This window comes from Pecten maximus, chromosome 14 (assembly GCF_902652985.1).
Source record: "Pecten maximus chromosome 14, xPecMax1.1, whole genome shotgun sequence".
Classification (NCBI taxonomy): Eukaryota; Metazoa; Mollusca; class Bivalvia; order Pectinida; family Pectinidae; genus Pecten; species Pecten maximus.
In genome coordinates, this window is record NC_047028.1 from 4,736,365 (window position 1) to 4,750,141 (window position 13,777).

General features: G+C 48.4%; 1 protein-coding gene across 1 annotated transcript in view; it reads right to left on the bottom strand.

The window, feature by feature from the left end:
• LOC117342657 overlaps positions 1–12,665 on the bottom strand; it is a 30,250-nt gene extending 17,585 nt beyond the window's left edge. The window contains exons 1-3 of the mRNA XM_033904856.1: positions 12,497–12,665; positions 12,099–12,368; positions 8,915–9,238 (exon numbers count right to left, since the gene is read on the bottom strand). Coding sequence (XP_033760747.1) covers positions 8,915–9,238; positions 12,099–12,360 — 586 coding nt within the window. The 5' untranslated portion in view covers positions 12,361–12,368; positions 12,497–12,665. The remainder of the gene's footprint in view (positions 1–8,914; positions 9,239–12,098; positions 12,369–12,496) is intronic.
• Positions 12,666–13,777: the final 1,112 nt, after the last annotated feature.

A 13,777-nucleotide genomic window follows, 5' to 3' on the forward strand; every position in this document is an offset into this window, starting at 1 on the left:
TCTACCATTTCTATCACACAGATCTACCATTTCTGTCACACAGATCTACCATTTCTGTCACATAGATCTACAAATTTATATCACACAGATCTACCATTTCTGTCACACAGATATACCATTTCTGTCACACAGATCTACCATTTCTATCACACAGATCTACCATTTCTGTCACATAGATCTACAAATTTATATCACACAGATCTACCATTTCTGTCACATAGATCTACCATATCTGTCACACAGATCTACCATTTCTGTCACATAGATATGCCATATCTGTCACACATATTTACCATTTCTGTCACACAGATCTACCATATCTGTCACATAGATATACCATTTCTGTCACATAGATCTACCATATCTGTCACACAGATCCACCATTTCTGTCACACAGATCTACCATATCTGTCACACATATTTACCATATCTGTCACACATATTTACCATATCTGTCACACAGATCTACCATATCTGTCACACAGATATACCATTTCTGTCACACAGATCTACCATATCTGTCACACAGATCTACCATCTCTGTCACACAGATCTACCATATCTGTCACACATATTTACCATTTCTGTCACACATATCTTCCATATCTGTCATAGCGGTCTACCATATCTGCCTCAAACAAACCTAGCATACCCTGTCATAACGTCACCTTCCTAGGATACATTTATTTATTACAAGTATATATATTGTAATAACTATATTCTCACCTCCCCTGATAACAGTGATCTATCTCGGACTCGTCCGTCACTCACCTCCCCTGATAACAGTGATTTATCTCGGACTCGTCCGTCACTCACCTCCCCTGATAACAGTGATTTATCTCGGACTCGTCCGTCACTCACCTCCCCTGATAACAGTGATCTATCTCGGACTCTCTCGTCACTCACCTCCCCTGATAACAGTGATTTATCTCGGACTCGTCCGTCACTCACCATCCCTGATAACAGTGATCTATCTCGGACTCGTCAGTCACTCACCTCCCCTGATAACAGTGATTTATCTCGGACTCTCTCGTCACTCACCTCCCCTGATAACAGTGATTTATCTCGGACTCGTCCGTCACTCACCTCCCCTGATAACAGTGATCTATCTCGGACTCGTCCGTCACTCACCTCCCCTGATAACAGTGATCTATCTCGGACTCGTCCGTCACTCACCTCCCCTGATAACAGTGATCTACCTTGGACTCGTCCGTCACTCACCTCCCCTGATAACAGTGGTCTATCTCGGACTCTCTCGTCACTCACCTCCCCTGATAACAGTGATCTATCTCGGACTCTCTCGTCACTCACCTCCCCTGATAACAGTGATTTATCTCGGACTCGTCCGTCACTCACCTCCCCTGATAACAGTGATCTATCTCGGACTCGTCCGTCACTCACCTCCCCTGATAACAGTGATCTATATCGGACTCTCTCGTCACTCACCTCCCCTGATAACAGTGATCTATCTCGGACTCGTCCGTCACTCACCTCCCCTGATAACAGTGATCTATCTCGGACTCGTCCGTCACTCACCTCCCCTGATAACAGTGATTTATCTCGGACTCGTCCGTCACTCACCTCCCCTGATAACAGTGGTCTATCTCGGACTCTCTCGTCACTCACCTCCCCTGATAACAGTGATCTATCTTGGACTCGTCCGTCACTCACCTCCCCTGATAACAGTGGTCTATCTCGGACTCGTCCGTCACTCACCTCCCCTGATAACAGTGGTCTATCTCGGACTCGTCCGTCACTCACCTCCCCTGATAACAGTGATTTATCTCGGACTCTCTCGTCACTCACCTCCCCTGATAACAGTGATCTATCTCGGACTCGTCCGTCACTCACCTCCCCTGATAACAGTGATTTATCTCGGACTCGTCCGTCACTCACTTCCCCTGATAACAGTGATCTATCTCGGACTCGTCCGTCACTCACCTCCCCTGATAACAGTGATCTATCTCGGACTCTCTCGTCACTCACCTCCCCTGATAACAGTGATTTATCTCGGACTCGTCCGTCACTCACTTCCCCTGATAACAGTGATTTATCTCGGACTCGTCCGACACTCACCTGCCCTGATAACAGTGATCTATCTCGGACTCGTCCGTCACTCACCTCCCCTGATAACAGTGGTCTATCTCGGACTCGTCCGTCACTCACCTCCCCTGATAACAGTTATCTATCTCGGACTCGTCCGTCACTCACCTCCCCTGATAACAGTGGTCTATCTCGGACTCTCGTCACTCACCTCCCCTGATAACAGTGATCTATCTCGGACTCGTCCGTCACTCACCTCCCCTGATAACAGTGATCTATTTCGGACTTGTCCGTCACTCACCTCCCGTGATAACTGTGATCTATCTCGGACTCGTCCGTCACTCACCTCCCCTGATAACAGTGATCTATCTCGGACTCGTCCGTCACTCACCTCCCCTGATAACAGAGATAGATCTCGGACTTGTCCGTCACTCACCTCCCCTGATAACAGTGATCTATCTCGGACTCGTCCGTCACTCACCTCCCCTGATAACAGTGATCTATCTCGGACTCGTCCGTCACTCACCTCCCCTGATAACAGTGATCTACCTTGGACTCGTCCGTCACTCACCTCCCCTGATAACAGTGGTCTATCTCGGACTCTCTCGTCACTCACCTCCCCTGATAACAGTGATCTATCTCGGACTCTCTCGTCACTCACCTCCCCTGATAACAGTGATTTATCTCGGACTCGTCCGTCACTCACCTCCCCTGATAACAGTGATCTATCTCGGACTCGTCCGTCACTCACCTCCCCTGATAACAGTGATCTATATCGGACTCTCTCGTCACTCACCTCCCCTGATAACAGTGATCTATCTCGGACTCGTCCGTCACTCACCTCCCCTGATAACAGTGATCTATCTCGGACTCGTCCGTCACTCACCTCCCCTGATAACAGTGATTTATCTCGGACTCGTCCGTCACTCACCTCCCCTGATAACAGTGGTCTATCTCGGACTCTCTCGTCACTCACCTCCCCTGATAACAGTGATCTATCTTGGACTCGTCCGTCACTCACCTCCCCTGATAACAGTGGTCTATCTCGGACTCGTCCGTCACTCACCTCCCCTGATAACAGTGGTCTATCTCGGACTCGTCCGTCACTCACCTCCCCTGATAACAGTGATTTATCTCGGACTCTCTCGTCACTCACCTCCCCTGATAACAGTGATCTATCTCGGACTCGTCCGTCACTCACCTCCCCTGATAACAGTGATTTATCTCGGACTCGTCCGTCACTCACTTCCCCTGATAACAGTGATCTATCTCGGACTCGTCCGTCACTCACCTCCCCTGATAACAGTGATCTATCTCGGACTCTCTCGTCACTCACCTCCCCTGATAACAGTGATTTATCTCGGACTCGTCCGTCACTCACTTCCCCTGATAACAGTGATTTATCTCGGACTCGTCCGACACTCACCTGCCCTGATAACAGTGATCTATCTCGGACTCGTCCGTCACTCACCTCCCCTGATAACAGTGGTCTATCTCGGACTCGTCCGTCACTCACCTCCCCTGATAACAGTGATCTATCTCGGACTCGTCCGTCACTCACCTCCCCTGATAACAGTGGTCTATCTCGGACTCTCGTCACTCACCTCCCCTGATAACAGTGATCTATCTCGGACTCGTCCGTCACTCACCTCCCCTGATAACAGTGATCTATTTCGGACTTGTCCGTCACTCACCTCCCGTGATAACTGTGATCTATCTCGGACTCGTCCGTCACTCACCTCCCCTGATAACAGTGATCTATCTCGGACTCGTCCGTCACTCACCTCCCCTGATAACAGAGATAGATCTCGGACTTGTCCGTCACTCACCTCCCCTGATAACAGTGATCTATCTCGGACTCGTCCGTCACTCACCTCCCCTGATAACAGTGATCTATCTCGGACTCGTCCGTCACTCACCTCCCCTGATAACAGTGATCTATCTCGGACTCGTCCGTCACTCACCTCCCCTGATAACAGTGATCTATCTCGGACTCTCTCGTCACTCACCTCCCCTGATAACAGTGATCTATCTCGGACTCTCTCGTCACTCACCTCCCCTGATAACAGTGATCTATCTCGGACTCGTCCGTCACTCACCTCCCCTGATAACAGTGATCTATCTCGGACTCGTCCGTCACTCACCTCCCCTGCTAACAGTGGTCTATCTCGGACTCTCTCGTCACTCACCTCCCCTGATAACAGTGATCTATCTCGGACTCGTCCGTCACTCACCTCCCCTGATAACAGTGATTTATCTCGGACTCTCTCGTCACTCACCTCCCCTGATAACAGTGATTTATCTCGGACTCGTCCGTCACTCACCTCCCCTGATAACAGTGGTCTATCTCGGACTCTCTCGTCACTCACCTCCCCTGATAACAGTGATCTATCTTGGACTCGTCCGTCACTCACCTCCCCTGATAACAGTGGTCTATCTCGGACTCGTCCGTCACTCACCTCCCCTGATAACAGTGGTCTATCTCGGACTCGTCCGTCACTCACCTCCCCTGATAACAGTGATTTATCTCGGACTCTCTCGTCACTCACCTCCCCTGATAACAGTGATCTATCTCGGACTCGTCCGTCACTCACCTCCCCTGATAACAGTGATTTATCTCGGACTCGTCCGTCACTCACTTCCCCTGATAACAGTGATCTATCTCGGACTCGTCCGTCACTCACCTCCCCTGATAACAGTGATCTATCTCGGACTCTCTCGTCACTCACCTCCCCTGATAATAGTGATTTATCTCGGACTCGTCCGTCACTCACTTCCCCTGATAACAGTGATTTATCTCGGACTCGTCCGACACTCACCTGCCCTGATAACAGTGATCTATCTCGGACTCGTCCGTCACTCACCTCCCCTGATAACAGTGGTCTATCTCGGACTCGTCCGTCACTCACCTCCCCTGATAACAGTGATCTATCTCGGACTCGTCCGTCACTCACCTCCCCTGATAACAGTGGTCTATCTCGGACTCTCGTCACTCACCTCCCCTGATAACAGTGATCTATCTCGGACTCGTCCGTCACTCACCTCCCCTGATAACAGTGATCTATTTCGGACTTGTCCGTCACTCACCTCCCGTGATAACTGTGATCTATCTCGGACTCGTCCGTCACTCACCTCCCCTGATAACAGTGATCTATCTCGGACTCGTCCGTCACTCACCTCCCCTGATAACAGAGATAGATCTCGGACTTGTCCGTCACTCACCTCCCCTGATAACAGTGATCTATCTCGGAATCGTCCGTCACTCACCTCCCCTGATAACAGTGATCTATCTCGGACTCGTCCGTCACTCACCTCCCCTGATAACAGTGATCTATCTCGGACTCGTCCGTCACTCACCTCCCCTGATAACAGTGATCTATCTCGGACTCTCTCGTCACTCACCTCCCCTGATAACAGTGATCTATCTCGGACTCTCTCGTCACTCACCTCCCCTGATAACAGTGATCTATCTCGGACTCGTCCGTCACTCACCTCCCCTGATAACAGTGATCTATCTCGGACTCGTCCGTCACTCACCTCCCCTGCTAACAGTGGTCTATCTCGGACTCTCTCGTCACTCACCTCCCCTGATAACAGTGATCTATCTCGGACTCGTCCGTCACTCACCTCCCCTGATAACAGTGATTTATCTCGGACTCTCTCGTCACTCACCTCCCCTGATAACAGTGATGTATCTCGGACTCGTCCGTCACTCACCTCCCCTGATAACAGTGATCTATCTCGGACTCGTCCGTCACTCACCTCCCCTGATAACAGTGATCTATCTCGGACTCGTCCGTCACTCACCTCCCCTGATAACAGTGATTTATCTCGGACTCGTCCGTCACTCACCTCCCCTGATAACAGTGATCTATCTCGGACTCTCTCGTCACTCACCTCCCCTGATAACAGTGATCTATCTCGGACTCGTCCGTCACTCACCTCCCCTGATAACAGTGATCTATCTTGGACTCTCTGGTCACTCACCTCCCCTGATAACAGTGATTTATCTCGGACTCGTCCGTCACTCACCTCCCCTGATAACAGTGATCTATCTCGGACTCTCTCGTCACCCACCTCCCCTGATAACAGTGATCTATCTCGGACTCTCTCGTCACTCACCTCCCCTGATAACAGTGATCTATCTCGGACTCGTTCGTCACTCACCTCCCCTGATAACAGTGATCTATCTCGGATTAGTCCGTCACTCACCTCCCCTGATAACAGTGGTCTATCTCGGACTCGTCCGTCACTCACCTCCCCTGATAACAGTGATCTATCTCGGACTCGTCCGTCACTCACCTCCCCTGATAACAGTGGTCTATCTCGGACTCTCTCGTCACTCACCTCCCCTGATAACAGTGATCTATCTCGGACTCGTCCGTCACTCACCTCCCCTGATAACAGTGATCTATCTCGGACTCGTCCGTCACTCACCTCCCCTGATAACAGTGGTCTATCTCGGACTCTCTCGTCACTCACCTCCCCTGATAACAGTGATTTATCTCGGACTCTCTCGTCACTTACCTCCCCTGATAACAGTGGTCTATCTCGGACTCTCTCGTCACTCACCTCCCCTGATAACAGTGATCTATCTCGGACTCGTCCGTCACTCACCTCCCCTGATAACAGTGATCTATCTCGGACTCTCTCGTCACTCACCTCCCCTGATAACAGTGATCTATCTCGGACTCTCTCGTCACTCACCTCCCCTGATAACAGTGATTTATCTCGGACTCGTCCGTCACTCACTTCCCCTGATAACAGTGATTGATCTCGGACTCGTCCGTCACTCACCTCCCCTGATAACAGTGATTTATGTCGGACTCGTCCGTCACTCACCTCCCCTGATAACAGTGATCTATCTCGGACTCGTCCGTCACTCACCTCCCCTGATAACAGTGATCTATCTCGGACTCGTCCGTCACTCACCTCCCCTGATAACAGTGATCTATCTCGGACTCTCTCGTCACTCACCTCCCCTGATAACAGTGATCTATCTCGGACTCTCTCGTCACTCACCTCCCCTGATAACAGTGATTTATCTCGGACTCGTCCGTCACTCACTTCCCCTGATAACAGTGATTGATCTCGGACTCGTCCGTCACTCACCTCCCCTGATAACAGTGATTTATGTCGGACTCGTCCGTCACTCACCTCCCCTGATAACAGTGATCTATCTCGGACTCTCTCGTCACTCACCTCCCCTGATAACAGTGATTTATCTCGGACTCGTCCGTCACTCACCTCCCCTGATAACAGTGATCTATCTCGGACTCTCTCGTCACCCACCTCCCCTGATAACAGTGATCTATCTCGGACTCTCTCGTCACTCACCTCCCCTGATAACAGTGATCTATCTCGGACTCGTCCGTCACTCACCTCCCCTGATAACAGTGATCTATCTCGGATTAGTCCGTCACTCACCTCCCCTGATAACAGTGGTCTATCTCGGACTCGTCCGTCACTCACCTCCCCTGATAACAGTGATCTATCTCGGACTCGTCCGTCACTCACCTCCCCTGATAACAGTGGTCTATCTCGGACTCTCTCGTCACTCACCTCCCCTGATAACAGTGATCTATCTCGGACTCGTCCGTCACTCACCTCCCCTGATAACAGTGATCTATCTCGGACTCGTCCGTCACTCACCTCCCCTGATAACAGTGGTCTATCTCGGACTCTCTCGTCACTCACCTCCCCTGATAACAGTGATTTATCTCGGACTCTCTCGTCACTTACCTCCCCTGATAACAGTGGTCTATCTCGGACTCTCTCGTCACTCACCTCCCCTGATAACAGTGATCTATCTCGGACTCTCTCGTCACTCACCTCCCCTGATAACAGTGATCTATCTCGGACTCGTCCGTCACTCACCTCCCCTGATAACAGTGATCTATCTCGGACTCTCTCGTCACTCACCTCCCCTGATAACAGTGATCTATCTCGGACTCTCTCGTCACTCACCTCCCCTGATAACAGTGATTTATCTCGGACTCGTCCGTCACTCACTTCCCCTGATAACAGTGATTGATCTCGGACTCGTCCGTCACTCACCTCCCCTGATAACAGTGATTTATGTCGGACTCGTCCGTCACTCACCTCCCCTGATAACAGTGATCTATCTCGGACTCGTCCGTCACTCACCTCCCCTGATAACAGTGGTCTATCTCGGACTCGTCCGTCACTCACCTCCCCTGATAACAGTGATCTATCTCGGACTCGTCCGTCACTCACCTCCCCTGATAACAGTGATTTATCTCGGACTCTCTCGTCACTCACCTCCCCTGATAACAGTGATCTATCTCGGACTCGTCCGTCACTCACCTCCCCTGATAACAGTGATGTATCTCGGACTCGTCCGTCACTCACCTCCCTGATAACAGTGATCTATCTCGGACTTGTCCGTCACTCACCTCCCCTGATAACAGTGATCTATCTCGGACTATCTCGTCACTCACCTCCCCTGATAACAGTGATTTATCTCGGACTCTCTCGTCACTCACCTCCCCTGATAACAGTGATGTATCTCGGACTATCTCGTCACTCATCTCCCCTGATAACAGTGATCTATCTCGGACTCTCTCGTCACTCACCTCCCCTGATAACAGTGATTTATCTCGGACTCGTCCGTCACTCACCTCCCCTGATAACAGTGGTCTATCTCAGACTCGTCCGTCACTCACCTCCCCTGATAACAGTGATCTATCTCGAACTATCTCGTCACTCACCTCCCCTGATAACAGTGATCTATCTCGGACTCTCTCGTCACTCACCTCCCCTGATAACAGTGATCTATCTTGGACTCGTCTGTCACTCACCTCCCCTGATAACAGTGATCAGTTCTATCTTGGACTCGTCCGTCACTCACCTCCCCTGATAACAGTGATCAGTTCTATCTTGGACTCGCTCGTCACACCCAGTTTTGTGTTCTCTGCTACACACTTTAATTCTGTCCCGTTGTCCACAAAACTAGGAACAAAGTCGAATGAAGCAGAAGATAAAATCACGCAGTCGTTATGTTCTTGTTGTGATGTCATTTCTGCGGCGATGATTTTGAACGTTGATGATAATGGCTCCTTTACATGAAGTTCAATGTTTATGTCGTCTGTTCCGATCGCTTCACAAACAGCAGACGTTGGTTGTCCCTCGTAAAGCAGTGTGGACAAACTCAGTGTAACATTTTCTGGTTTTCCTTGAATGAGAGAATGAGTAAACAAAATGGTCAACCATAACAGTCAAAGAGAAAAGTAAAGTTCTGTGACACTAGGGATAATGTTATCAGCCTTATTTTACTCAAAACAGTGGTAGATATAGGTCTTATATTGTTACCCCTTACCTGTAACATATATCCCCTTACCTGTAACATATTCCTCCTTAGCGGTAATATATACCCCTACCTGTGACATATTCCCACTTACCTGTAACAATACCCCCTTACCTGTGACATATACCCCTGACCTGTAACATATACCCCCTTACCTGTAACGTATACCCCCTTACCTGTAACATATACCCCCTTACCTGTAACATATATCCTCCTTACCTGTGACATATACCCCTGACCTGTAACATATACCTCCTTACCTGTAACATATACCCCGCTACCTGTAACATATACCCTCTTACCTGTAACAGATACCCCCTTACCTGTAACATATACCCCTTACCTGTAACGTATACCCCTACCTGTAACATATACCCCTACCTGTAACATATACCCCCTTACCTGTGACATATACCCCCTTACCTGTAACATATACCTCCTTACCTGTAACATATACCCCTACCTGTAACAATACCCCCTTACCTGTAACATATACCCCTACCTGTAACAATACCCCCTTACCTGTGACATATACCCCCTTACCTGTAACATATACCCCTACCTGTAACATATACTCCGTATCTGTAACATATACCCCCTTACCTGTAACATATACCCCTTTACCTGTAACATATACCCCCTTACCTGTAACATATACCCCTACCTGTAACATATACCCCTTTACCTGTAACATATACCCCCTTACCTGTAACATATACCCCTACCTGTAACATATACCCCCTACCTGTAACATATACCCCTTTACCTGTAACATATACCCCCTTACCTGTAACATATACCCCTGACCTGTAACATATACCCCTTTACCTGTAACATATACCCCCTTACCTGTAACATATACCCCTACCTGTAACATATACCCCCTACCTGTAACATATACCCCCTTACCTGTAACATATACCCCTACCTGTAACATATACCCCCTACCTGTAACATATACCCCCTTACCTGTAACATATACCACTTACCTGTAACATATACCCCCTTACCTGTAACATATACCCCCTTACCTGTTACATATACCCCCTACCTGTAACATATACCCCCTACCTGTAATATATACCCCCTTACCTGTAATATATACCCTTACCTGTAACATATACCCCCTTACCTGTGACATATACCCCCGTACCTGTAACATATACCCCCTTACCTCTAACATATACCCCCTTACCTGTAACATATACCCCCTTACCTGTAACAAATACCTCTACATGTGACATGTACCCCCCTACCTGTAACATATACCCCCTTACCTGTAACATATACCCCCTTACCTGTAGCATATATCCCCTTACCTGTAACATATACCCCCTTACCTGTAACATATACCCCCTACCTGTAACATATACCCCCCTACCTGTAACATATATCCCCTACGTGTAACATATACCCCCTTACCTGTGACATATACCCCCTACCTGTAACACATACCCCCTACCTGTAACATATACCCCTTTACCTGTAACATATACCCTCTACCTGTAACATATACCCCCTACCTGTAACATATACCCCTACCTGTAACATATACCCCCTTACCTGTAACATATACCCCTACCTGTGACATATTCCCCCTTACCTGTAACATATACCCCCTACCTGTAACATGTACCCCCTACCTGTAACATATACCCCCTTACCTGTAACAAATACCTCTACCTGTGACATGTACCCCCCTACCTGTAACATATACTCCCCTACCTGTAACATATACCCCCTACCTGTGACATATACCCCCTTACCTGTAACATATACCCCCTTACCTGTAACATATACCCCCTACCTGTAACATATACCCCCTACCTGTAACATATACCCCCTTACCTGTAACATATACACCTTACCTGTAGCATATACCCCCTACCTGTAACATATACCCCCTACCTGTAACAATACCCCCTTACCTGTGACATATACCCCCTTACCTGTAACATATACCCCTACCTGTAACATATACTCCTTATCTGTAACATATACCCCCTACCTGTAACATATACCCCCTTACCTGTAACATATACCCCCTTACCTGTAGCATATACCCCCTACCTGTAACATATACCCCCTTACCTGTAACATATACCCCCTTACCTGTAACATATACCCCTGACCTGTAACATATACCCCTTACCTGTAACGTATACCCCTACCTGTAACATATACCCCTTTACCTGTAACATGTACCCCCTTACCTGTAACATATACCCCCTACCTGTAACATATACCCCTACCTGTAACATATACCCCCTTACCTGTAACATATACCCCCTTACCTGTAACATATACCCCCTTACCTGTAACATATACCACTTACCTGTAACATATACCCCCGTACCTGTAGCATATACCCCCTTATCTGTAACATATACCCCCTTACCTGTAACATATACCCCCTACCTGTAACATATACCCCCTTACCTGTAGCATATACCCCTTACCTGTAACATATACCCCCTTACCTGTAACATATACCCCCTACCTGTAATATATACCCCCTTACCTGTAATATATACACCCTTTCCTGTAACATATACCCCTTTACCTGTAACATATACCCCCTTACCTGTAATATATAACCCTTTCCTGTAATATATACCCCCTTACCTGTAATATATACACCCTTTCCTGTAATACATACCCCCTTACCTGTAACATATACCCCCTTACCTGTAACATATACCCCCTTACCTGTAACATATACCCCTACCTGTGACATGTACTTCTGCTGTGTCTGTAACTGCGTTATCAACTGCACACGTGTAGATACCCGCATCATCGCATTGTGTAAAGGATATATCAATGGAGACTGTCACATTATTTCCGTTTTCTGTGTAGTCATCCTCGCCTCTCTTGTAGACAACATCATCACTTCCAATAAGAACGATAGTGATATTGTTCCAGTCACCAACATCCATCACGATGCATTCCAGCCGTGCTGGCTCCTTTAAAACGGCAGTGACGTCATCCATAACCACAACTAGTAACAGAAACAAGACCAACTGAACATCCAGGAGGGTATTTGTCTTTAGATTGAATCGTATCGTATCCTACAACAGATATTTTACAGTAAGTTTTTAAAGCGATAAACAGATGTATGGTAGGTACCTGGTAAAACAGCAGTAGTAGTAGCTGGCGTAGATGGTGCAAGAGGGGTTGTTGATGTAGGAGTGGTGGTGGTTGTAGAAACGGTGGTTGAAGTTGTGAGACTAGTTGTTGTAGTTGTAGGAGTAGTTGTTGTAGTTGTAGGAGTAGTTGTTGTAGTTGTGTGAGTGGTTGTTGTAGTTGTGTGAGTGGTTGTTGTAGTTGTGGGAGTGGTTGTTGTAGTTGTAGGAGTGGTTGTTGTAGTGGTAGGAGTGGTTGTTGTGGTGGCCGTGGTCTTTGTGTTGTGGGTGGTTGTTGTGTTGTGGGTGGTTTTGTTGTGGCGGGTGTTGTGTGTGGCGTGGTTGTTGTGTTGTGGGGTGGGTTGTGTCGTTGTGGGTGGGTTGTTGTGCTTGTGGGAGTGGTAGTTGTAGTTGTAGGAGTTGTTGTTGTGGTTGTAGGAGTGGTTGTTGTAGTTGTAGGAGTGGTTGTTGTGGTTGTAGGAGGTGTGGTTGTAGTTGTAGAAGTGGTTGTTGTGTTGTGGGTGGTGTTGTCTTTTGTGGGTGGTTTTGTGTTGTGGTGGTTTGTTGTAGTTTGTGGGGTGGTTGTTGTGTTGTGGGTGGTTGTTTGTGTTGTCAAGGGGGTTGTGTGTTGTGGGGTGGTTGTTGTAGTTGTGGGGTGGTTTTTGTGTGTAGGATGGTGTTGTGTTGGGGGGTGGGGTGGTGGTTGTGGTTTGGGGGGTGGTGTTGTTGTGGGTGGTTTTTTGGGTTTATGTTGTGGGTGGGGGGGGTGTTGTGGGGTGTTTTGTGTTGTGGCGTGGGTTGTTGTGTTGTGGGAGTGTTGTGTTGTCGGTGTTTTGTGTTGTGGGTGGTTGTTGTGTTGTGGTGGGTGTTGTGTTTGTGGGTGGTTTTTTGGTTGTGGGGTGGTTGTTTGTGTTGTTGGTTGTTGTGTTGTTGGTTGGTTGTTGTGTTTGGGTCGGGTGGTGTGTGGTTTTCGGGTGGTTGTTGTGTTGTGGGGGTGGTTGTTGTGTTGTGGGTGGTTGTTGTGTTGTGGGGTGGTGTTGTGTTGTGGGTGGTTGTTGTGGGTTTTGGGTGGTGGTTTTTGGGGGGGTTGTGGGTGGTTGTTGTCGTGTGGGTGGTTGTTGTGTTGTAGGAGGTGTTGTAGTTGTAGGATGGTTTGTTGTAGTTGGAGGAGGGTTGTTGGGAGTTGTAGGGGTTTGGTTGTTGTAGTTGTAGGAAATGGTGTTGTAGTTGTAGGAGAGTTGTTGGGAGGTGTGGAGTGGTTGTTGTAGTTGTAGGAGTTGTTGTA